Raw genomic sequence first — 25,278 nt, 5'->3', positions numbered from 1 at the left:
TGTTTGTGTTTAAGTGCATGATTATTTAACATTTTGGTTGGGTGGATGTGAACATAATAGTGTAGCTGTTCACAAACTATGGCACATAAAGCACCCCAAGAGGTCAGTGTTGTTATTGTTAACTAAAACTATTAAAAATCCTATTTGTACATTGAAATAAAATATTCAAAACTTTTTTGATAAATACATAAATATATGAAGAGTTCAGATGCAAAAGCCTCTAAATGCCATTTGAAATTTTCTTCAAGAATGTTAATTTTTATTAAGCTTGTATATTTAAGTTCAGTAATTTCACTTAAATGGCAATGAAGATTACCTATGAATTGCCATTTAAGTGAAATTACTGAATTTAAATATACAAGCTTGATGAAATGATTATTCTAGAAGAGAATTTTAAATGGCACTTAGAGGCTTTTGCATCTGAACTCTTCATATATAAATATATATAATATAAAGAGATAAATATATAATTAAACTGAAATTAAAATAGGCATATAACAAAATAAAAAAATAAAACCGAAAATATATACTATTGAAAAATAAATACTTCAATACTATAAAAAATATAATATAATATAATATAATATAATATAATACAATATAATATAATATAATATAATATAATATAATATAATATAATATAATATAATATAATATAATATAATATAATATAATATAATAAAATAATCAAAAGCAAAATAAGGGCCAAGGCACACAACTGAAACATTAAAATAAAAAAATATTTTTCAGTATACTTTTTTTTTCCAGTATATTTTTTAAAGTCAAATAAACTATAAATAATATAAATAAATAATTAAATGTCTTTACTTGCAAAAAAAATACATTCATTACATTTTATAAAAATGCATTTTCCATGTATAACTTATTTCTAGTTTCTTAAAAAAAAAAAAAAATATATATATATATATATATATACATACATACATACACATACACACACACACTTTAATAAGACTAAAAAGTTTTAACCTCAAGAAAAAATATAATATAAATTTAAATATGACCTGAAATGACTTAGTATTTGTATGCTGACATTGACTGGACTGACTTGGTAGCACTTGGTATGAAATGTGTTGAAAAACGTATAGTGTATAGGTATAAGACACGTGCCTTTGGTGTGAGAGCCCTGGGTTCAAATCCACTGTGAGACACCAATGTGTCCCTGAGCAAGACACTTAACCCCTAGTTGCTCCAGAGGTGTGCGACCTCTGACATGTATAGCAATTGTAAGCCGCTTTGGATAAAAGCGCAAGCTAAATTAATAAATGAATAAATGTAAAATGTAAATGTATAGGGAAGACTCACTTGCTGGCCTGCTTTGACATCAGGAAGACCTCTGTGCTCCTGATAGCCTCAGCAACTTCCTCTTTTTTAGCTGCTAACTGCTCACTAATAGCCTAGAAGTGAGACAGAAACAGTATTTTCAAAGCCACTTACATCTACATAGTGTTGATTGATTCACTACTGTCTGTAGAGTACCTAGAAATATGTAATATTCTAATAGTTAACACTAACAGTACCTGCTGGGCAGCAAGTGATGGCTCGGCAGATCTTCCAGCGCGTTCCTGTAGGCCCTTGACCCAGCCAAGCATCTCTGAGACCTGCCCCACTCGTGCCTGCCTCTCCTCTTCCACCTCTTTCTGTACCGCAAAGGGGAAACATTTTAATTTGCGATACATCAGATGATGAAACCTGATGTTGTCTTCATTATATGCATACTTGTAGGTATTTATATGTACAAAAAAGTAAAAGTATGAGGCTTAGAAAAGCACACACCTCTTCCTCCTCCAATCGTCGTAGTGCATCACTAATATACTTGACATGTTGTGTTGTCAGGGTAACGAGAGCTGTGTAGCGTGTGCGTAAATCCATAAACTAAGACGGAATAGAACAATGTCATTAAAGCATTTAAGGTCAACACAAAAAAACAATATAACCATTAAATTAATGTCCTGGTTTCCCTGCATTTACCTCCTGTGTGATGACATCTGATGAAGAGTGCATCCTCCTCCTTTTCACAGGGGACTTCTGGGTTGATTCAACAAAAGCTCTGAATGTCATAAGTTGGAGTTCATAGTCCTAATGCATACATAGAAATAGGGTTATTTTCATTAAGTAAAACTATTAATAACATTTCTGCTGAAATAAAGCTGAATTATAAAATATGATATAAATATTAGTTGCTTAAACGAAAATTTGTCCTGTTGCCTTGGCGAAAAACATAGCATAAGTTTAAGCACTAAATTAAATGGAAATAAAAAACTAAACTAAAACTGAAATAAAAATAAATTAAACTTAAATAAATATTTTATATATATAAAATGACAAAAGCACATGATGAAAAAAAATAAATAAATAAAAATAAAAGCTCATTCAAAAATAATACTGCACAGAAAGTCAAGGTATAGTATGGAAAAATGTATTTAGTGAACCAAGTGTTTATGTTTCTATCGCTCCATGATGACTGGCATTAAGCAGTAGCGACACTGGTGCTTACCTTAACAGCAGCGCAGTACTGTTTAGAGTACGTCTGGCACTCATCCAGTTTGACCTGGTTCTGTTCGATCTCAGCCACCAAGGCCTGCAAAAGAACAGATCCGGAATCAAACACTGACTTGTTTTGCAACATTGAGAAGTATCCATCAATATCCGTGTCCTCTCTCACCGTTTGCTGTGCGAGCTGTTCTGACAAAGCTCTGCTGTCGGTCTGCTCGGGTTGTGTGTTCTCCTGTTTTTCTGTGGTCTCCTCTATCCAGCAGATGAGAGAGTTGTGCCCTTCTCTGTACTGCTGCAGCACTGAACCCAACACCTCAAGATCCGCTTGCCTATGTGACATTACGATTTGTTTTACAATCTGGAATATTACTAAATATACTGGTAGACATCCTCTCCCTGCCTCCCTCTTTTCACTTCTAAACAACTCACCGTGTCTCCATTTGCCTGCGCACTCCGCTCCACCTCTCAGTGAGCTGGTGTGCTTTCTCCTGGTAGCGGTCCAGTTCAGGGCTGCGGTCAGAGTGTAACTGGCTGAGCTGGCTTCCGACCTCTCTAGCCTGCTGGACCTCTAAACTCAAACTCTGGAATATGTGGTCCTGTTCCTCCAGCTCTGAATGCCATTTCTGCAAGTGTGAAATACAGAGTATGAAATGCTATCAAAACGGTAAAACATCACCTATCGACTATTTTTGACAAACAATAGACAGCAAGTCCTTAGAATATCCAATACAGAGTAGTACAGGAGCAGCGTGAAGTTACAATTTGAGGGAAGAACTTTTGCAGCTTGACAGAACGTGGCCACATGACCGTATGTATTACTAATGAAAACTATGGAGCAGGAGGTGAGAAATATTTTTGCACTATTCTTTTCAGAAAAATTGGCAGTTATGAATAATTATACCCGAAAAAGTATTTTATAATTACTAATGCTGTCAAAAGATAAAAATATTATAGTTAATTGTAATAGTTAACACATGATTAATCGCACATTTTTATCTATTCTAAATGTCTCTTTATTTATTTTTATTTTTTTCATTTTCCATGGTGAATAAGAGTGGCTATTTCATGAGCAGTTTGAACGCTCTCTGCGACTGCCACTTGGGGGCGAAATGCGAAAATTGTATGCAAATATTGGAGATAGTGAAAAGGTGGCTTCAATGACAAATACATTTTTTTTAAAAGTCACTTATTCGCCATCTATTGGTGTAATGATGTAATTGATACAACCTTTTTTTGAAGCATCAAGTTACTTTCAAAAGCTGATTTACTCTATATTTTGATCGCTACCATAGACATAGACAGTGTTTATATACAAAGTATAAACTGTGCACTAGTACTTCTGTGAAATCTGAATTATAGTAACAGAAATAATAATACTGTGTGGTTAAAAACACATAATGCCAACGCGTTTTGATCTTACAAAAGGTTTAATAGACATAGCTGAATCATCGTCATTTAGGAATAAGATTGTGTCGATGTTTGAATCAAGTTCGCAATGTTTTAATTAGGGCTGTGAAACGATTAATCGTGATGAATCGCATCCAAAATAAAAGTTTGTGTTTACATGATATATGTGTGTGTAGTCTGTATAATTATTTTGTATATATAAACACACATATGCATGTATATATTTAAGAAAAATGTGTTATTGATATATCAAAGATTTATATTTATGTATAATATTAATTTTGTATAAATACATATAAATATATATACACATGCATGTGTGTGTATTTATATATACAAAATAATTATACACACTACACAAACATATATTATGTGAACACAAACATTTATTTTGGATGTGATTAATCGAGATGAATCGTTTCACAGCCCTAGTTTTAATGATTAATTGTGCGGCTCTAGATGAGATATTAATCAACTAGTGAAGTGTCTGTGTGTCTCACCTTTAATTGTTCTCCCAAGGCCTGGATTGCAGCAGTATCAGCAGGAACAATATCCTCTTCACTTAGTCGACTCTCATTCTTTCTCACTTGACTTTCTGCAGCCTGCAGGCTTCTCATCAACACATCTACCGTCTTCAGTCTGGCAGATGTAAAAAAAGACACTCAAATCATGTTTGTCATTAACATTAAAAAGGGCTTGTCTAATTAGGGTAGAGTACATGCATACATGTATTGAAATGACTGTGCACTAACTTTTGCAGATAAACGGAGGAGAGGGAGTTGAGTTTCTCAATGTGCTCTACGGCCAGGTTGAGCTCAGAACGCAAGACAGGCACACTGGAAGAAGTAGGCTTCTCCTCAAAGAAGCTCACGCAGCGACGAGAAACCTCACCCAAATCTGACTGAAGACCCTTTAAATCCTGCTGTAGCTTCTGCAACACCATTAAAAGATTCATATTATATTCAGATTTATAAAGACTATATGAAAATGTCATTAAAATGACATTTGCAGATTTTAGTCAATGTCTGTTAGATTTGAGATAATCTGCTAGTGTTCGCCTAAAAGTTGTCATCCTAATATCCTAATTTGTTTGTCCAATAAAATGCTTACTATTATGTTATATAATATACACAAAGGAAGAAATTTTAAAGAACGATTCGTTTTTTGGCACCATTGACTTTCTTTTATAATTGGGACGTCGAACAAAAGAAAAAAAAAACTGCTCGTAAAATCTTTTAATAAGGAAATAAACTGAAACAAAACTAAATCAAATAAATACAGAAATATTTAAAATAATTTAAACAATTTCATAAATAATGAAATTTATAAAGACCAAACCTAATAAAAAATGACAAAGCACATAAAATTACTAAAACATAAACTAAAATGAAAATGTAAAACAAAAATTAAAGCTACTTCAAACAAATTGAATACTTTAATAAAACGTTTAACTATTTGATCACTGTCAGCAACATACTGAAAAATATTTCATGAAAAAGCATTTTTAGTTAATCTGACTGGTTTATACATGTACATCAGCTAAAAACTGTAGTACACAGTGATTGCTCAGTAGAGGGAGTAGTTGTGTTGATGACTCACCTCTTGCTCTGCTATGTGAACTGCAGTGTCTGCGACATCTCCTGATAATGTGCTGGGGTGTGGAGTCTGTATGCCGTGCATCAGCCTGCTCTCTGCCTCCTCTAGGTGCGACTTGATGCTCTGCAGCTCTGAGAGATAAGCACGAGAGGCCAACTCATCCTTCTCCACTGAAAGACGAAAAAAAATACTGAGCACCATGTCACATAGTTTCATAAAATGATTACAACACACAGACACAGTAACCTTCTTACCTGTCTCTAAAGAAACCAGCAGCGTTTGGCAATGTTCACGGCAGTCCTCAGCTTCTCTCTCTATCTCACAACGTTCAGTCGGTGTGAAAAGTGCGCTCTCGCGACTATCCGTGAGGAAGTCGGACAAGTGGGCGTCCAGGTTGTTTAAAGCCTGCTGCCTCTCTGTTGGGGACTGCAAGCGCATCTAGAGAGACAGGCACATGGTTATGAATAACCTCTGAAAGAGTTCCAATAAGAGAGGGAAACTGAGTGAATTATTGTACTAACTGTGTCCAGACTCCAGGAGGAAATATTTATTATGTCTTTTTGCAGGTAGTGACAGGAGACTACGCTCTTCATGTTAACATGCAGCTGGTGCCATAGAGACATGACGTTCTGGTACATCTGCTCCATTCTATTCACAGATAAAAAAAAAGAAAAGATTATCTTACAAAGTTTATATAGTTGTTTATGCAACAAAGACAATACAAAATCAAAATGTATAGTTGTTAAATGTCCCTTGTGCTAAAATGCGCAATTCACATTCAAAATGAAAAAAGCTGTATTTTTCCAAGGCAACATGAGTGGTGTTTGCCCTACTAGTGTTACTTTACTATTATTTATACACTATGAGAGTATTTATTAATATTTAGATTTTTTATTTTCATTTTAACCTTAGTTTGAGATGTAGTAATTCAGTTATGTGCTTTGGTCATTTTATATTTGTTTAATATTTCTATTTAGCTTACATAAAAGCATTGTAAAAATAGACATAGTAGTTAAAAGTCAAACGTTCTGCTAAAAAGAAAAGTTTAGTCCTATTGAGACTTTTAAAAAGAACTAAAAACTTTTCTTTTTAGCAGAACTGTTGACTTTTAACTACTATGTCTATTTTTACAATGCTTTTATGATCTTAAACTGTAGCACTTTGAGATTTGTTCTAAATGTAAGGTGCATTACAAATAAAATATATTATTATTATTTATTTCAGTTTTAGCATTATTAGTACTTATTTCTTTTAAAATGTAATCTAATATTTCTATTTTCATTTATTATAGCTTTATTTCAATGAATGAAAACGATTGTTAACAGTTTCACTGTTAGTTTGCACTAACAACACTGGTTTGGCCGTGCAAAACTTGCCACTAAAACACTAGGGTTGTACCTAAACCTAGGTTCTGTACCTGTTTCTAGGTGGTTTTAGGGCATTCTGGGTGGTTACTTACTAGGCCAAACATTACATAAACATAGCACGTTATTTCTAAGCCGTATGTTATTCCTGCATGTGTGTGTGAGACCCTCATTAACATCTGTGTACTGTACCTGCTGGCAGTGTCGATGGCTTCCTGGTTAGGGGGAGGAATGGTGAAACACACAGATGGCACCATGGCCTCGTTTCCTTGAGGACTGATGACCTTCCACTTAGTCCTCTGAGAGTTATCCTCCAATACACATTCCTCTCCTTTGCTGATTGTGATCTGAGAAAGAGAGATATAGAAATAGAGTGATAGAGAAAAAGGGATGGAAGAAACATAACAGGTAAGGGAGCAAATTGAGCAGAAAAAGCAGAACTGATGGTCAAAGTAAAGACATTTCAAATATTAACCAAAGGATGAGGAATCAAATGTTAATGCTAATGGAATTTCATATGAGTTGAATTACATGAAATATGAATTTCATGGAATAATGCCTTACTGTGGTAACATATCTTTACAACTGATAACTGGCAAAACAATATATTCAAAAGCTCTTATCTTGTTCACTTTTTCAGCCTAGCTTTTTCAATAACGCTAAAAGCAACAAGATTAAAAGCCTCCTGAGTCATTTAAGCATATTAAAAAGAAAAGAAAAGATGTGAGAGCACTTTCTAGTGCCCCACCTCAACTCTCACCCTATCCCCTTGCACACAGTGAACATTATGCTTTTATATATATATTACGTATGGATATGAAATTAAATCTAACAGAGGGTTACCACCTTTGTGACTGATAAATACAATAGAATTAAAAATGACATGGCAAGTCACCATGCAACATGCTCCCACCATGGAAAACTGATGACATTTTGGGCTGGGATAAAACATAAAAAAAAAAAAAAAATTAAAAAACATCTAATCCATAATATAAACCCTATTTCACATTAACAGTGTATAGGATGCCTGAGTTAAAGCAGGGGTCCCTTGTGTGCAGGGCCAGGCCAGAGAGCAAAGGTCAGAGGAGGAGAACGGTCGGCAATAGTACCTGAGAGTTGGCCTTGCCCAGCCCCGCAGACACACATACACAGGAAGGGAGAAGGAAGTGAACAGAGAGAGAAAGATGGGGTTAAATGGAGGGATAAAGGAAAAAAAAAAAGAAGATTTGGGGAGGACAGGGAGAAAAGGGTGGTGGGGAAGGGGATAGGGAGGGAGAAAGAGATTACTTTCAGGCATTTAGCAGATCTCGCCTGACTGAAATAATGCGATCAGGAAAAGAAACAGGGCCACAGCTGGGAGTGATTGAGTGTTTATGAGTATTTTGCATAAAAAAATGAATCCTCAATAAATGACAGCCTCTTATTTCATCATTTCAATTAAGTAGAGTATGTGAAATGTGTGAATGAAAAGCAACGAAATGGCAGATTAGATCCGCTACAGCAGGTTTGTTCACACACATTTCTTTGCTTACAGCTAAGTTGGCACACACAGGACAGATCTGGAAATATCTTTGGTCACTTGCACCTTTTCCCCATATACTTGCCTTCACAGCTCCAGGGTGGTTTATGACTAAATATGTGCAGAAGGTCTCTGGCTAGCACCCAGAGTGGAGCAGAAGATGAAAACTAAAAGACTGTTTTCAAGTGGGGTTAGGATTGGGACACAAACGTAAAGCTCTGTGATCATAGCTCAGTTCTTAAGAGCATAAGGATCAATGCAGGGTTGTGATGTGATAAGGTAAGGCAAAGCAAGTAGGTTGTGATGGTGAGATATCTGGAGCATGTGATACCTCTATTTGTCGGTAGTCACAGATGGCACGGATGGGCGTGGTGGTGCCCAGGTTACTCTCTGCACTGCGTGGGCGGAGCTGGACTACAGACTTGGCCCGACCTACAAGGCTGGCCACTGTGCTGCGGTATTCAATCAATTGTTCTTTCTCCTCCTGAAAAATAAAATAAATAAGAAAGTCAAACAAGCAGTCCAACAGTAAACCAGTGCTGGGGGTGTTTTTTTGTGATCTGTAAAGTAAAATTAGATTTAAATGTACAAAATATCTGAGTTACTTTTTCAGATAAGCTTTCCCATTTATTGACTGGCACCACTCCTAATCTCACTTGCATAAAAAAGATGCAGTATTCCTCAAAATGAATAAAAACCATGAAATGCAAATTCAAAACATTAGGAAAATGCAATAATTAAATGTTAAATAATGTGTATTTAACCTTACTTTATTAACCAATGTCTTTGCTGCTGACATTTGATGATCCAAATCAAACAATATCATACCAATAAGCAAAAATGACTAGTTGAAAAACACTTTTTTAATTTCCTGAAGAAAGAATGTTGTATTTTCTTCTTCTGCATCATTTTCTTCTGCAATCCAGAATGCCAGCAGATTCAGTTCACTTTTAGTGTGAAAAGGATTTTACATTTGCCAAATATAGAACTGTTATTTATGTATTTATTTATTTATTATAACCAGCAAGCCAAGCAGGTCATACAATTAACAGAAAAGTAACGCAACACATTATTACTTTCCAGAAAAAGTAACTAAGTAATGCAATTTGTTATTTTTAAGGGTGTTACACATTATTGCAACACATTACTTATACCAACACGCAGTTAAAATAGTACTGAGTAATTTGATGTCGTACTACTAGGGGCCATAATACATTTTTCCTATAGAAATAATATTCAAAAAAGTCTAAAATAAATAAATATTTAAATGTATTAATCAGAATATAATTCTTTAATTAAGCCACTTTCCTGATAATTGGATTTTCTCCATTATTACCTGTTTTTCCATGCTATATGTCAGATGAACTGTAACTGAAATGTGCATTCATGATAATAAATGTTCATTTTCTCACAAAAATAGCTGAATGAACGTCAAAATATCTTTAAGAATATATATGGCCATCACTGATATTCTTCCCTGGGTTATTATTTGCTTAGCTTTCGTTGTACTAAAATTAATGAGTATGTGGTATGACACTTCCACAAACAGCTCATAAGGGATTCATTAGTTCTGGCATTGGGAAGCAGAGGCTGGCAGGAAGATCTAATAACACAATGCTCTCCGCAAGAACCTAACAAGTGGTATTAAATTTGACTGCATATCAACATGGGGTCAGAGTTCATCAAAATAGAGGTTTTTCAGAGCAACTAAAAGAGTGAAATTATGGCAAACATGCCACATCCTTATTTGAGGGATATAATCGGTTACTGGTCAATACACATAAAGAGTGGGGATTTTTGGGGAGACATCTGTCAAATGCTTAATTAAAATAATCTCCAAGTGAGAGCTGGAGGCGATGTAGAACACATACTGACACAAAGAATGGTTCAAGTTTATGTCTAACATAAAGATTTTAATTAAAGAATCTTATGCTCAATTATAAACAACCACTCAAATACTGTAAATTACTTTTGATGATGCGTTTAATTTGGTTAATTATGAACTAATGCAACTTTTCTTAATTTTCTTAAAATTTTCTTAATGTCATTGTTACAATTATTTTTTGTTTTTAAAGAAAACAACCACCAATAGCCAATATTTTCTTAAAATGAAAAAGGGTGTTGTAAAGAATATTTTTTTTAGAAAATTAGTAGTAGTAATTATAGTATAAATATTAATACTAATATTTTTAACAATACTGAGAGAGAGAGAGATTCTAAAATTAAATGTTTAAATTTACAGTATTAATTTGGGAAGATAATCCATCCAAGCTTCTATCTACTTTTTAATGCATTCATGCCTTTATTTTAACTGTGATACACTTGTGCCAGCTCTGGGTTTCTCTTCCGTATGGCCAAAGAGGATATGCCCATTGCTCTGCCTGCTCTTGTGTAACCCCTCTCTCATGGTGCCATCTGTCATATGTGCACTCATTGAGCTCAAAAATTCAAATTCCTAAACTAAAATCTCCAAAGAATGATGATGATGATAATTTATGTTTTAAAGGCTGATTGTGCACTAATCATTATTTTTTTGAATAAGAGGAAACACCCACCATGGAGTCCTGCAGCAAATCCTCCAATCTGCCAAGTCTGCTGTTTTTATCACAGGTGTACTGTCTCTTAATGGTGTCTTGTAGCTGACGTAGAAAGCTTTCACAGTCCCGTGCATCACTCATAAACTAAAATAAAGTCAGAAACGTCATTTAAAGCAAAAAATGTATTAACAAATAATTGTTTTAATGCTTTTCCATTGAAAAGCTTGACTTAGTACCTGGAAGTAGGCAGTGTTGTCCTTGAGGTGCTGCTCCACACATATGCAGAGCTCTTTAATCCACTGCCACTGCGTCTGCAGGGCAGCACTGTAGGCCTATGATCACAGGGGTCAACAGGTCAGGATTGAGCACCAAATCTGGTTTAAAACGATTTTTACTGCATCTGAGAGTGACATGCTGAGTTCACTGCATGAAGATTTGTTCATATTGATCACCAACTCACCTCCACTGTTTGTTTGGCTGGGTGGTTTTCTTGACACATGTGGTCAGCTGTCTCCTGGAGGGAGCGCATCACTTCCTGTTTTTCTTCCAGCTCTGACCTCATGTCCTGAGAGAGGTTAAGGAGATCAAAAGAAATTGCTCAATTCCCCAAAAATCTAATGGACAACTGCAACTACACTTAAATCGGCATGAAGTGAAAATTCACCCTATTTTGTAAATGCATGTCAGTGATTTTACTGTAATCAATTAATCCATGTCTGTTTGATTTTTTAAATGTTGACCTCATAATAAAAAAAAAAATACCATAACTCGACAAATCATAAAACGACAATCGCTTAGTCGGCTTAAACTCTGGCCCTGCAAGCTGACGTTCATCTGCATCCATTTTTGAGCTCAATACCCACATCTCAAAAGCCAATCAACAACAAGATGCATAGAACCAAGCCCTCACTAACATTTTTTCATTTTTTTTGATAATCCATTTCACTAACAATTCCAATGCAATTCTATTTGTTTCATCATGACTTTAAATAATCATGAAGTTCTTTTGAAACTAAGGGCAAATACACATACAGCCCTAAATATTATAAAAGAAATGTTTAAAGAAAATATACATGTAAGGGCAAAAAACATTCAGTAATAAGGACTAAATCAGTAAAGGAACATATGGTGGCCAGAGGTAGTGCATCTTTCTATAGATGGAGTCTTACAGCATATTGCTCTCTTTTGGCAGCCATATTGGTGTTGCCGTCACTCCAGTCGAAGGCCAGCTCCTCCTCCTCCCTCTCATTGAGCCAGATCAGCTCCTCGGTGCAGTGGGACACAAAAGCTCGAAGGCTCTCCAGGCAACGCAGTCGCCATGACGAATGTTCCTGCGACAACACACAACAACATTTATAAAACTGGCCATATAACGCGGCCAACTGCTCAGTCTGAAGCTTTCCCCGTTGTGAGCACCCTTGGTCTTTTGAACAATTGCATGTTTTCATGGAGAACTGATTTGGTTAAATTATGGAGATGTGTGTGGGTGTGGGTTTATGTCAAGAGCAGGTGTTTTGCGGCACTCTTATAAGCATGTCACACAAGCATTCTGTATTCTGCCTTTGTAAGGAAGGACACACTCTGTCACGCCCTAATGAGATCAGAGAAGAGTAATATACATAATACAGAGTATAATGAACTCAAATACACTCACACATGTCTGCTTATCATAATTCTAAAGCAGGGAAAACTCACCAGTAGTTTGCAATACTGGTTCTCCAACTTGGACAGAGTCTCAGAGTAACTGCTACGTAAATTAGGCGAGACCCTTGACTGAGGGAGAGAGAATATAAAGAAATAAATCATTCCTTATGCAAAAGGGTTGAGTGTGCAATACATAAGCTCACATAATAAATAATACATAAGATTATTATTATAATCATGGTATTATAAAAATTAAACAAATAAATATACAATTTTACTACCAATACTAGTGTACTGTAAAATAAAAATAGTATTTAATAATAATACTAAACAATTAATTTTACAACATTAATTTACAGTACTAATATACATGTCTTAATTTCCTTGGTTACTAATTAATTGTTAAATAAATAGAGCTTTTATTTTGGTGAAAACCACAGGAAGACCTTTTTAACCTTCTGATTTTTACATAACAAAACATAAAAATGATTCTCGTTACAAGATGTTGGCACACCGCATCATGAGTGGTTCATGTGTAAATAAACACATTGTCACACTACTTGCATTTGCCACTTGGCATGTTCTTATTTTGGACAGCATATACAACCACTCATGAGCTTCGATCAATCACTTGCACCAACACAGCTAAATATTTTTCATAGTCACACAGTAATTTTCATTTGCAAATTGTGAGTTGATCTGACTGGAGCCTTTTTTTTAAGTGCATTCCAGTTTTGTGTGCAGTATACAGAAGACACTCAGTAAACAGGCCAGCTTGCAGTCTGTGTACATGCTGCCTGAAGCGGAGACTATTTCAGAAATGATGTGAAAGGTTTTTTGATAGGTTCGTACCTCATAATTTCTAGCCTCTTTGAGGCTACTGAGTAGATCCTCCACTGCTGTGTGAATGACGTGGTGGTCCTGCAGGTGCTGATCTACAGACGGCAGATCAGAACCCCACTCGGCTCGTTCCAGTAAGTCTTGTGTCGCTTCAACCCATCCCAGCAGCTCATAGATGAAGCGCAGACTGCCTTCATCTTCAGAGGAGGACATGGCTACCAGATCTGCACGAGACATCGGCCGCCTGAGCAAAGACGCCGCGGCACCCACTGCTCCCAGGAGTGTCTGTGCTCCGAGTGTAGCCAGACCTCCTGGTGACCCCTTCTGACCCACGTGCTCTCCCAGCAGACCCCCCGTGGAGAAATGACCCTTCCTGTACACACTGGCACACTGCAGGCGCATAGAGACCAGCTCCTCCTGCAGACATGATACCCTACAAGAGAGAAAAGACCGAGAGTAAGACTGCTGGATGGAAAAATTAGAATTTTTCTGCAAAATAGGAAAGACATCTTTAAAGTAATCCATGCGACTCCAGTGGTTTCACCTCCATTTTATGAATTTTGCGCAAAAAAACATAATTGACCTCTATATTTATAAAATAAAATGATCCAAAGTGCGTTCACAGAACAACTTCCAGTCTTGAGACAACACGCATGCGTCATGGTGCTCCCCCTACTGGATTGCAGGTCAAGAAAAACCACTGGAGCCAAATGGATTACTTAAATGATGTCTTTCCTATTGTTCTGGACCTTGAATGTGTAAATTGTGTTGCTCGCTGAAAGCTCTCGGGACTGAAAAAAAATATCTCGGATTGGCACACACTCTCGGATTTCATAAAAAATATCTTCATTTGTGTACCCAAGATGAACAAAGGTCTTCCAAGTTTGGAACAACATAAGGGTGAGAAATTATTGACAGAATTTTCATTTTGGGGTGAACTAACCCTTTATAATAATAATTATAAATATAATTTTAATTGTGATAACTGTGTTCATAATTGTTCACAGTACAGATATCTCCCTCTTTTCTGTCAATCAAATAAATCTTTAATAACTGTCAACAAGTACAAAATCATGCCATCCCTCAGTCTGGCTTGCTTTTCACACACATTTTTCTATTTCGCCTTTTCTCCCTCTTACCTGAAAGCCAGCTGTTCCACTTGGTAGTACTTCTCATCTCGAAGGACCTGCAGGTCAAGGTGAAGCTGTCTGACAAGAGCCTCACAGTCCTGCAGATACAACCCCAATTCATTCTCACACCGCACTGGCTGCCCATTCTCTAGCTGAGACATGTCCTGAGGAAAGACAGTAAACAAATGGAAAACAATGAAGCACAAAAGATTTCTAAATGATAAATAACCATGTTTTTGATCTCAGAGTGATCTCAGAGGACAAATCCAAGTGTGTTGCGAACTGATATTGTATTTCAAGCCATCTGTGTTTGACATGACATTCCAAATGGTCTTTCATCCCTTCTTTTGGGAAAGTGGCATTGCCTGTATCCTTCATGGTAATATTAAAGGAGTAGTTCACTTTAAAAAAAAAAAAAAAAAACTTTTGCTGATAATTCACTCACCCCCATGTCATCCAAGATATTCATGTCTTTCTTTCTTCAGTCAAAAAGAAATTAAGGTTTTTGAAGAAAACATTCCAGGATTTTCTCCATATAATGGACTTCAATGGAAACCAAATGGTTCAAGGTCCAAAAGACAGTTTCAGTGCAAACTGTTCAAAGGGCTTTAAATGATTTCAGACGATGAATAAGGGTCTTATCAAGCGAAACGAACAACGTTTTAGTTTAAGTTTTACAAGCTCAAAAGGTCGCCTGGCTCTGTTAGGGTTAGGGTGTGATGCGCATTCGTGACCCTCCTTTTCGAACTCGTTCATCAAAATGAACAAATCTTTTCCAGAGTCAACTCGTTCATTTCGTTCGTTGAATGAAACAAATGACACGAAAAAAGATTCGTTCATTTTGATAAACGAGTTCAAACAGGAGAGTCATGAACGCACATCACAGAACAGAGCAAGGCGACCATTTGAGCTTATAAAAGAGCTTTGTTATTTCGTTTTTATGAGCGATCGTTTCGCTTGATAAGCGAAATTCATCGTCTGAAATCGTTTAAAGCCCTTTAAACAGTTTGCATTGAAACTGTCTTTTGGACCTAGAACTGTTTGGTTCCCAGTGAAGTCCATTATATGGAGAAAAATCCTGGAATGTTTTCATCAAAAACCTTCATTTCTTTACGACTGAAGAAAGAATGACATGGACATCTTGGATGACATGGGGGTGAGTAAATTATCAGCAAAAGTTTTTTAAAAAAAAGTGAACTACTCCATTAATCTTCAACTCCATTCAATACTGAAAATCAGCAATAAAAATAGTTAAATCTAATTAAAAAAAGGCTATTGTACCAAATATTTGAGTGCTATGTAGCTTAGCATCTAACATCAGTATCTATTAATATAGCAGACAGAGCTGCTGCATATGAACAGCATCCAAATCAGTCACTTCCATTTCAGAAGGCAGTTGTCAATGTAGAGACAGGTAAATAGTTTTTGGAAAAGAGTTTATGAGACAGTTCCCGCAGAGATAATCCCATACTTACAGCCTGCAAAGTGTTCTTCGCCAGTGTTAGTTTCTCCTCACAATCTAGAGTCATGTTCTGGATCTTATTGGCCCTCTGCAAGAGTAACTCCAACCTAAAAACAAAGATACATACAAAATACACATAAAAATACTGAACTGCTACAAAATGTAAAATGTAGCAATTTCATCAAGAACTGGATTCTCCCAACCTTTCCACAGCAGGCCTCAGTGCTTTCTCTCTCTCCAACATCTCCAAGATCAGTTTTCCCCATTCCTCCTCCAGATCATTAGGGTGTAGCCCTTGAGGCAACTTAATGCGCCCAAACTCTATCCATGCCTAAACGCCACCCACAAACATCAATCATGAAAAGAAGCTTTCCTAGTGTGTTTGAGTGTGTGCATGTGTTTTCCCTTTATCCTGTCAGTCTTCCTCCTCTCCCACATGTCAGCATTGTGCTCTACATTAGCCTGAATCTGTTAATGTGCAGCTCCACTGTGCCTCTTATGAACAGTGCTGCCTGCATTTAGCTGCAGAATCAAGGTCAGCCTCAATCTCTCTATGTCTTATTATCATTCTCTTTTTATCTTCGTTTTTTCTTTCTCACCTCCAGAAGCTTGTAAAGGTGCTCAATGTGGCTTTTCTCTCTTTCCTTTGCGGGGATCTCGGTTTCTTTGAAGTGGACATATTCATTGTAAAGTGCCTGGGGAAGAGAAGACTATTGGTAAGCAGCCAAGTCAGATCAAATCAAACAGTGATTAGAAATTTAAGGCATCACAGCTTTTTCTAGACATGAAGGCTTTTTCAAAACTTAATTCCTTTTGCTGGCTTCACAAACAACTATTTTAAACCAAACTCTTTCAATAATGGAATTGAAATAAACACTGTATTTGGCATTGAAAAGGATCTATAAAGGTTGTGAAATTGAAAATTGATTATTTTACCCAATATGTGTGCATGCTGTGTTTTTTCATGTTTATTATAATATTGTTTTGTTAGCTTACCAACATACTAAAATCAAACTCTATTAAAAAATAAATTACAAGCCAAGTCCCTATTTGTGGTATATGGATATACTGCAGATGTAGTGTTCCATTCACTGCCATTTAAAAGTTTGAGGTCGCTATCGCATATGCACCAAAGCTGCATTTATTTAATCAAAATATAGTCAAATATTGTGTGGAATAGTAATATAATTTCTATTTTAGTTAGGGCTGTGGAAAAATTAATTACGATTAATCGCATCCAAAATAAAAGTCTGTGTTTACATAATATATTTGTGTGTGCTGTATATAATTATTTTGTATATATAAATACACACACATGCATGTATATATTTAAGAAAATGTGTTATTCATATATAAAATATTTATATTTATATAATAAAGATTATGTATTTATATATATACAGAATTTAAGCGCAAATAATTCTTAAATATATGCATGTGTGTGTATTTATATATACAAAATAATTATATACAGTACACACAAATATATTATGTAAACACAGTCTTTTATTTTGGATGCGATTAATCGCAATTAATTTTTGCACAGCCCTAATTTTAATATAATTTATAATTTATTCTTAAATGATGGCAAAGCAGATTTTTTTTTTTTTTGAATTTTCAGCATAAAAACATTGTTTGTTTTAACATTCTTTGATCTTATTAATGTGTCTTGGTGAATAAAATTAATTTCTTAAAAAAAAAAAATAATGGCCCCAAACTGAATGGTAGTGAAGGCAGTGAGGCAACTCACTAGATTGTTGAAAAGAGGTTTTTCATTAAATTATATCTTTAGCTTCATCTTTATGAAATGCTGCTCTTTCGACGACGGCTTCCCTCACGTTTCTTACTTTGAGTTCCACAGGATTGTGGGGGAAGCTCCTATTGGCCATGAGGGCCGTATGTTGCCTGGTCCACTGCAGCAGAGAAGAGAAGCCAGATTTGTACTCTGTCCATCGCTGGTCAACCTCCTGAACAACAGATACCGCATGTAAGAAAACAAGGGGGGAAACTGTACAATGTGTAATTTATTGGTACACAAGTACTGTGGAGAAAGAAAATGCAACTTAAAGAGAGTGAGTGCACTGTGAAGTGATCATACATGAGCTGCAATGCCTTCTCCACCCTCTGGGATCTTGGGGAAAGCATCGTAGATGGAGGAGACGTACGTGATGACAGATTTCTCGTCTGGCGACGGCACATCAACATCTGATGTAGAAAGAGGATAAGATATTGAGAAAGCAAATGATGATCAAAGACAAATGGAGTTTAGCAAACAATAATTCTCATATGCAGAATGGATGAAAACTAAAGACAGTTAAAACACTAATGTTACCTTCAGCATCTAGAAGTCTTGTTACCCCCAATGACTCTGCAATCTCAAAGGCCTGTTCCAGGTTCTCACGGTTACTTTGTTGCGCAACCACTTCCATGTTTATCAGGTCCGGCCTAAAAATCACAGTGCCATGAGATCATGAGTGTTGATGCCTTTGAAATTGAGCACTAATTATACTTAAATGTGTGTGTGAACCTGTATCTGTGCAGAAGAGCATTGAACAAGCGTCCATCGCTCCAGTTGGAAGAGAAATTGGCACAGCGGAGACCGGGGTAGCCCTCTGTGGCCTGTTGACTCCATAATAGCAGCTTCTCTTTCGCCGTGAGGTCACCTGACTCACCGCTCACATAGATCTCAGAAATCTGGTAAAGACAAAAAGCTGATACTGATTCCGAACCTAAATGATTTAACTGTGTAAACGGGAATTGATCTCATACTGCTACTAAAAAGGTGACGCATCACTTGTCTGCAAACATACAGTGGTATTAATAAGTTTTGGCACCCATGCTAAAGTTGCCTAAAAAGAGGAATAAAAAATCATCTTTTGGATATTGATCTTAATGCCTAAATTAGAAAAATGAGGAAAACTCCAACCTTTAAGGATACCAATTTTCTTTGTGAATGAATAATGTATCATAAATAAATAAATGTTTTTCCTTAAAATACAGGGTGCATAAGTCAGGGCACCCCTATGTTAAATTCCCATAAAGTCAGGCAGATTTTTATTTTTAAAAGCCAGTTATTTCATGGATCCAGGATATTATGCATCCTGATAAAGTTCCCTTGGCCTTTGGAATTAAAATATCCCCACATCATCACACACCATTCACCATGCCTAGAGATTGGCATGGGGTACTTTCCATAAGATCATCTTTCAATGCAAATCAAACCAGCTATTAGGCTAACTGAAGTAAAACCGTGCCAATCTCTACGTGTGGTGGAAGGTGTGTGATGATGTGGGGATATTTTAATTCCAAAGGCCAAGGGAACTTTATCAGGATGCATATTATCCTGGATCCATGAAATAACTGGCTTTTAAAAATAAAAATCTGGGAATTATGGGAACTCTATGGGAATTTAACATAGGGGTGCCCTGACTTATGCACCCTGTATTTTAAGGAAAAACATTTATTTATTTATGAAACATTATTCATTCACAAAGAAAATTGGTGTCCTTAAAGGTTGGAGTTTTCCTCATTTTTCTAATTAAGGCATTAAGATCAATATCCAAAAGATGATTTTTTATTCCTCTTTTTAGGCAACTTTAGCATGGGTGCCAAAACTTATTCATACCACTGTATAATATTAGAAATAGCCTCTGTATCTCTGAACCTTAGGCCCTAATGACCCACAGCAAGGACATGAACCTTTCACTTATCTTTTTTTCACTCCTCTACTTTTACTTTCTCTTCTTCTTCTTGACAAAGGGAGTCAGTATCCGCAGTATCTGTCTGTGCCAGGCTCTAATCTGTATTCCTTTGTCATTCCTCTCATATGCTACTCTTCACATCCCTGCCTGCTTCTTTTCTTGCAGAGCTAGCAAAGAACACTTTAAATCCTGGAATAAATGCAGACAGCGCTGAGAGTATAGACAGACTTAAGAGTATCTCACAGATCTTAAAGTCAATCATGCAGGCCAAGATTAGCTTGGTCAAATTTGGTGACATTCAGAAACAGAACAGTAACTGTCCTAGCCTGAGCCTAAAGATGATTTAGAAAGTGAGGACAGAGATTTCTAAAGCTAGTCCAATCAACAAGGCTCTGAGCCATAAAAACGCACCAAAACATTACCTCTTCTTTTCGTTCAAACATATTTGCCAGACAAGATGGCTTGAATCAAATTAGACTTAAGGAGAATCGACCACGACAATATAGATTAAATCAAGTTTGATGACATGGACATAATGTGACATGGTGGTATTTCCATCAGAGAGCAGGAGACTGAGTATGTGACCTTTTAATAGAGTCAGGAGTCAGGGACAGAGCTGCACCCTGAAACCTTCAAATAGTGTAATTACAGTACATCACAGTTAACACTGAGCATGCTCACACAACTGAAAATGAACACACAACAATGCAATTTAACACTTACAGTAGTGTGGGCATAAGGGATAGTGGAGGAAGAACTACAACCAGCAACGTACAAGGATATTTGAGAATGGTATGAGCTAAGAATATCAGAAAAGCGATACATGAGAAATCAAACCAAACAAAAATAACAGCACAACACATAACTTAAAGCTAAAAACAAAACAAAATGCAAAACCAAAGAATAAAAATGCAAATCAACAAATCCACCAGATCAACAAATGTAATTGGTGGTGTTTGAGGAGATCGCCCCTTCCATATAAAGCGATTTGAGAACCTAGAAATTATAATTGACAGCAAACATTTCAACAAAATGAAGTTTGTAGTGCTGATTAATGCATATCAAATTCATATTTTTTGCATATGTAGGACATTTCATGACAATATGAATGCAACTGGCACATACAGTACTGAACTCCAACGAAGAGGAAGCTTGCCTTACAGAGAGAGAGAGATCACTGAGACCGCATTTAAACATACTCAACCAGTTACTGTTTTACGCATATTTCTGGGTGTGTACATGCTGGCTTCAGTTTCCGCACTTTTGCTGCATTTTGGACATCACTGAAACGCCATGCAGATTCATGGCTTGAACATTAGGTTTAAGCATCTAATAAACCAGATAAACCTGCTACCAATAAACATGCTGCAACATCTGTAACAAGGCCAAAAATCCCTCTCTAACAGCTATAACTCTTAAGTGTGCAGGTGGAGCACAAGGGCGAGGGAGGGCTGGCAACAGACACAAATATGCAGCAATCTACACTGGTGCAGAGAGAAAAAAGATGAACAGCTGACAGTGTCTGTGAACATCACTACTGATCGTGTTTTTGGCACTGCAAGGCAGTTTCACTCTAATACAGAATATCAGGAATGACAGGAAAGAGAGTGGGTGGTATGAGGGAAGGAAAATAATGAGGAATTGAGGGAAGGGAAAGAGGCAGACAGTGAGAGATGGTCTGGCCAGTACTGATTAGGCTCCTGGGAGAGGATCAGGAAGGATCTGCTGTTTTAGACTCTGAGAGTAAAAAGCCGCACGATAGATAGAAGGGAAGAAATACAATGAAATGCAAAACAATCATACACCTGAACCCCCAATCCACTTCAAAGCGACATGAAAGCGCTTTAGGCAGACAGAGAATAAAATAATCTGACCTGGCTGCAAGGCTGAGCTGGAATCTCTTGTGGGGAGATGGGACTCTCAAGCACAGAAGAATCAACCACATCAGAGGAGCTTCCCCAGTCAGTCTGGACAGCGCCTCCCGTCTCAGGCGAAGTAAGAGGTACATCGCTAGCGTAACCTGAAGACTGAATGTCCTGTGGTGGGAGACCAAAGCCTTCAGCTACTTGAGTAGAGTTGTCCAATAGGAACTCTTTCTCTTTTTTTTCCTGAGCTGCAGCTGTTGCTGGTTTGGCAGAGTCGTTCTTCCCGGGTGGTCGTCCTTGATTTCCGGAGACGTGTATTTTCATAATGTCTCCAGTAACAGGAGATACAGCTGGAGGTTCAGAATGGACCTCAAGTTCTTTGTCACGCCAGACGGGTGACCCATAGTCTTTTGGATAGACCGTTCGGACCACACAAAGTTGCCCTCCAAACTCACGAATATGAACAACTCCCTTCTTCTCAGTTTTCAAGGGTTCACTGAACAACATTTCTCTTGCCCCATGCACATCCCCTCCTTCCTCCTCTACTTCCAGGTCACCAAGTTTGGAGCGTAAAAGGCAAGGTCTCTCTAATACCCCCTGAACTCGCTCTCGAACCTTGCAGACTCTTCCTCCTCCGGGTGTTCTGTTGCCCTCCTCTAATTCAGCATGAGACTCTTCACTAAGTCCCTCCACCTCAAATTGGCGAAGTGCCCCCAGCCACGCTGGACTGGGATCTGGGGAAAGAATGGCCATCTTGCTGCCCCGCAATGTCCCCGTGCTTCCAAATATTGGAGCCATACCAGGAACCAGGACAACATTGGTGGGTGTTTCAGTATTTCTTTGGCCAGATAGCGATTTAGTTGAAACAGGGGCTTTTGAAGTAGACTCCTCTGTAAGTTCAATGCTTCCACCCTTCTCTTCAAGTATGCGGCTTTTCTTGTCTTCCCCTCTGGAACCTCTTAAATTCTGATTGGCCTTTCGTTTTCGTCTGAAGCGAAGTCTTCTTTTGGGGGACAGTGGTCCAGCACCACCTAGTCCATCATCCCTGGGTTGTTTCACACAACCAAGGGAGCTCCCCATTTCTCAGACACAGAGTAACAATAAATAGAAGTCAAGAGGAAAAACAAGAAATTAAGAGATGTCCACAATGGGAGCAGAGCAATTCACAAAAAAGTCAGCCTGAGGCTGTTAAGTTAATGATTCATCTGGAGTGAAAACCAAGACAAAAAGGCATTAACCATGACAACAGGGTTTGGTACATGTTGAGGTTCCCACAGGGCATGATGTCTCAACTTTAGGTGTGGAGTCGGACTGCAGTCATTCCTCCTGTTGTCTGGTCTCCTCTTTCTGATATCATTCAGGCAATATTACAGTTAACCTAACGCAAACATCCCCTAGGGCCCTAGCAAGCCTCTTGGACATGATGATGTATATAGGTTACTGTCCTTTATAAAATATTAAAATCCTACGGCAAGGCTTTTGATGTGTTCCACTCTCTCATGATGCAGAGATGATGCAGCGCGGACTGAAAAAAAGAGCTGGTGTTAAATAGGAGGCCATTTGTCATGGTATTCGAAGACACACTATTCCACTGTTGATATTCCTCAAGGTGAGAACCACAATAAAACTGCACTGCAGACATACTCCTGTGAGCACACATGCACATGCTCAATATCTTAGGATGCACTAATTGTCAGCTTGCACACAACTAAAAACTGTAAGAAAAACATGTCTATTCTTGTATTTGTGTGTATAGTAAGATGCCCAAAAACACCTGCCTCTGGGTGTCTTTACTATAAATTATTGATCACTGCACTCACATAGGGTAGTTAAGTGTTGAGCAGTAGTTGTGGTAGTCCTGTGGGAAAAGGTTTACGATAAAGCAGTGTGACAGGTCTCAGATCTGATAATGGACAAAAGTGCAGAGTCAGGCAGCTCATCTACAATTTGATCGCAACATCTCGTTTCCATCATCACCCAAGCACATCATGTAATGTTTGGTCTTGACACCTGTAGCTATGAGTGTTTCACCTCCCAGACATGCAAGCTCCATTAAAACAAGTCTCCAGATATTGAACAGAAAAAGGGGGAAGGGCTAGGTACTAAGCGTACCTTTGCTGCCACGGGAACTGGCATCCCATTCACTGACGCCAGCACATTCAAGTCAATAAAGAGGATAGTGACTACCATGAGTGAAGACCTCACCTTCAGCCAGCAAACCTAAATAACCACTTTCCCCTTGCTGACATGGCCGGTTATGGACGTTGTTAAGCATGTAATCCTGTCTCATTTATCAAGTAGACATGGCTCCAAGCCATCCTGTCTTCCTTGTTCTGCCACTAAGCAGTTGTACATCCCTAGATTGGGGTAAGCGGATGTAAGAAAGAGTGATAGCTTATAAGATGCCGCTCCTTGATACTGACGGATTCTCTGGCTGTGGAATCTAATTAGAATGCAGCCAGGACAGGGCAGGGCAGGAGAGTTGAACCATGGCTAGATGACGAAAAGAGGAAAATCCAAAGGAATACACCCCCAACCACGAGCTGCACAGCTAGTATCCTCAGAAAAGAGTGGTTGCTCCAGTGTTGAAAAAAAGCATAGCTCCATCAGTCAAGCATGGCGAAATTGATCCGATTGATACGGCGCCCTCCTTTGCACAACCTGGGTTTAGATTAAAACGTGTGACTTACATGTGTGTCTCTGCAGGGTTCAGCAATCCCAAATTTGAAATTAAAAGCATATGTGTCGCTGTATATGTGGTTCAATAGGCCTGCAGAGGGGAGAGGAAGCCAGGGGCTCCAGTAATAGCAGGTTGCAAGTGTCCTCTTCTCAGTTGCTGGGTAGCTCCTCTGCTCTCGCTGGTAAGCACCAGCGGAAAAAAGAGCTTCATCTCTAGTCTGCTGCAGCCTCACAGAATACGCCGCTGCTGCTTCCTCCTCCTCCCTCTCTCGCTCTCCCTCCTCCTCTCTCTCCTCCAATCCACATGCTCCTCCCTCCCTCCCTCCCTCCCTACGATTCCTGGTGAGCTCAGAGCTCAGCACACACGCACACCAACCCAATGGCTTTCAATTGGTTGGGAGCCTGACAGTGCCAGAAAAAAAAGTACTTGAAATTTTAACTGTTGCCCCCTAATATACATGTTATTTCACAGCTTTTATTATCACCCTGTCCTACTTCTAACACACTATATGGACAAAGATTAACAAGGCAGAATGAATGGATTTACCACTGACTAGACTAAAGAGCTTAATATCTTACATTGTACATTTACATGACAACAATGTACTAAAAATTAGAGGCCGACCGATAAAGGATTTTGAAGGCCGATACCGATACAAATATTTTGGGGTTTTAAAATCCGATATTCCGATATATCGGCCGATATTTTATTTATTTATTTGAAACTGGACATGATAGTCACACATTTTTCATGCTTATTTGAGTTAAGAGAACTGATAGGGATGTTCTTTTAATTGTTATTCAAGCAATGTATGTATCGTGACCAACTCAACGATTGTTGCCAACAGGAACGGTGTAGAGTGCCCTCTGGTGGACAAACTATTCAACTCCAACACTCATGACATGGTTCAAGCATGTTTCGTCCCTTTTTATTTTATTTTTGAAATATTAATTTATCGGCCATTATAACTGCCGATACCGATAGTTTGGAAAATACCTAATATCGGCGATAATATC

The 25,278-nt window shown here is 37.6% G+C and overlaps 1 protein-coding gene across 18 annotated transcripts in view; it reads right to left on the bottom strand.

Annotated features, from left to right (window-relative positions):
• Positions 1-25,278, bottom strand: part of macf1a (microtubule actin crosslinking factor 1a) — a 175,117-nt gene that overhangs the window by 73,961 nt on the left and 75,878 nt on the right. For 7 of the 18 annotated variants that reach the window (XM_089123253.1, XM_089123258.1, XM_089123254.1 and 4 more), the window contains 28 exons: positions 18,544-18,710; positions 18,349-18,461; positions 18,115-18,221; positions 17,864-17,983; positions 16,616-16,711; positions 16,220-16,347; positions 16,030-16,123; positions 14,564-14,718; positions 13,437-13,857; positions 12,636-12,713; positions 12,110-12,271; positions 11,401-11,505; positions 11,177-11,272; positions 10,959-11,084; positions 8,735-8,887; positions 7,077-7,231; positions 6,042-6,168; positions 5,775-5,958; positions 5,524-5,690; positions 4,677-4,855; positions 4,425-4,563; positions 2,947-3,140; positions 2,687-2,846; positions 2,519-2,602; positions 1,993-2,100; positions 1,798-1,896; positions 1,542-1,661; positions 1,327-1,418 (listed from right to left, as the gene is read on the bottom strand). In XM_089123253.1, coding sequence (XP_088979379.1) covers positions 1,327-1,418; positions 1,542-1,661; positions 1,798-1,896; positions 1,993-2,100; positions 2,519-2,602; positions 2,687-2,846; positions 2,947-3,140; positions 4,425-4,563; positions 4,677-4,855; positions 5,524-5,690; positions 5,775-5,958; positions 6,042-6,168; positions 7,077-7,231; positions 8,735-8,887; positions 10,959-11,084; positions 11,177-11,272; positions 11,401-11,505; positions 12,110-12,271; positions 12,636-12,713; positions 13,437-13,857; positions 14,564-14,718; positions 16,030-16,123; positions 16,220-16,347; positions 16,616-16,711; positions 17,864-17,983; positions 18,115-18,221; positions 18,349-18,461; positions 18,544-18,710 — 3,929 coding nt within the window. Of the gene's footprint in view, positions 1-1,326; positions 1,419-1,541; positions 1,662-1,797; positions 1,897-1,992; positions 2,101-2,518; positions 2,603-2,686; positions 2,847-2,946; positions 3,141-4,424; positions 4,564-4,676; positions 4,856-5,523; positions 5,691-5,774; positions 5,959-6,041; positions 6,169-7,076; positions 7,232-8,734; positions 8,888-10,958; positions 11,085-11,176; positions 11,273-11,400; positions 11,506-12,109; positions 12,272-12,635; positions 12,714-13,436; positions 13,858-14,563; positions 14,719-16,029; positions 16,124-16,219; positions 16,348-16,615; positions 16,712-17,863; positions 17,984-18,114; positions 18,222-18,348; positions 18,462-18,543; positions 18,711-21,591; positions 24,469-25,278 lie in introns of those variants that run through there. The other 11 variants (XM_089123241.1, XM_089123249.1, XM_089123243.1 and 8 more) reach the window with 2 other exon arrangements.

This window comes from Pimephales promelas, chromosome 18 (genome assembly GCF_988280905.1).
Source record: "Pimephales promelas chromosome 18, fPimPro1.hap1.1, whole genome shotgun sequence".
Classification (NCBI taxonomy): domain Eukaryota; kingdom Metazoa; phylum Chordata; class Actinopteri; order Cypriniformes; family Leuciscidae; genus Pimephales; species Pimephales promelas.
Note: the sequence above shows the minus strand (reverse complement) of the source record. Positions and strands in the feature narration are given on the sequence as shown.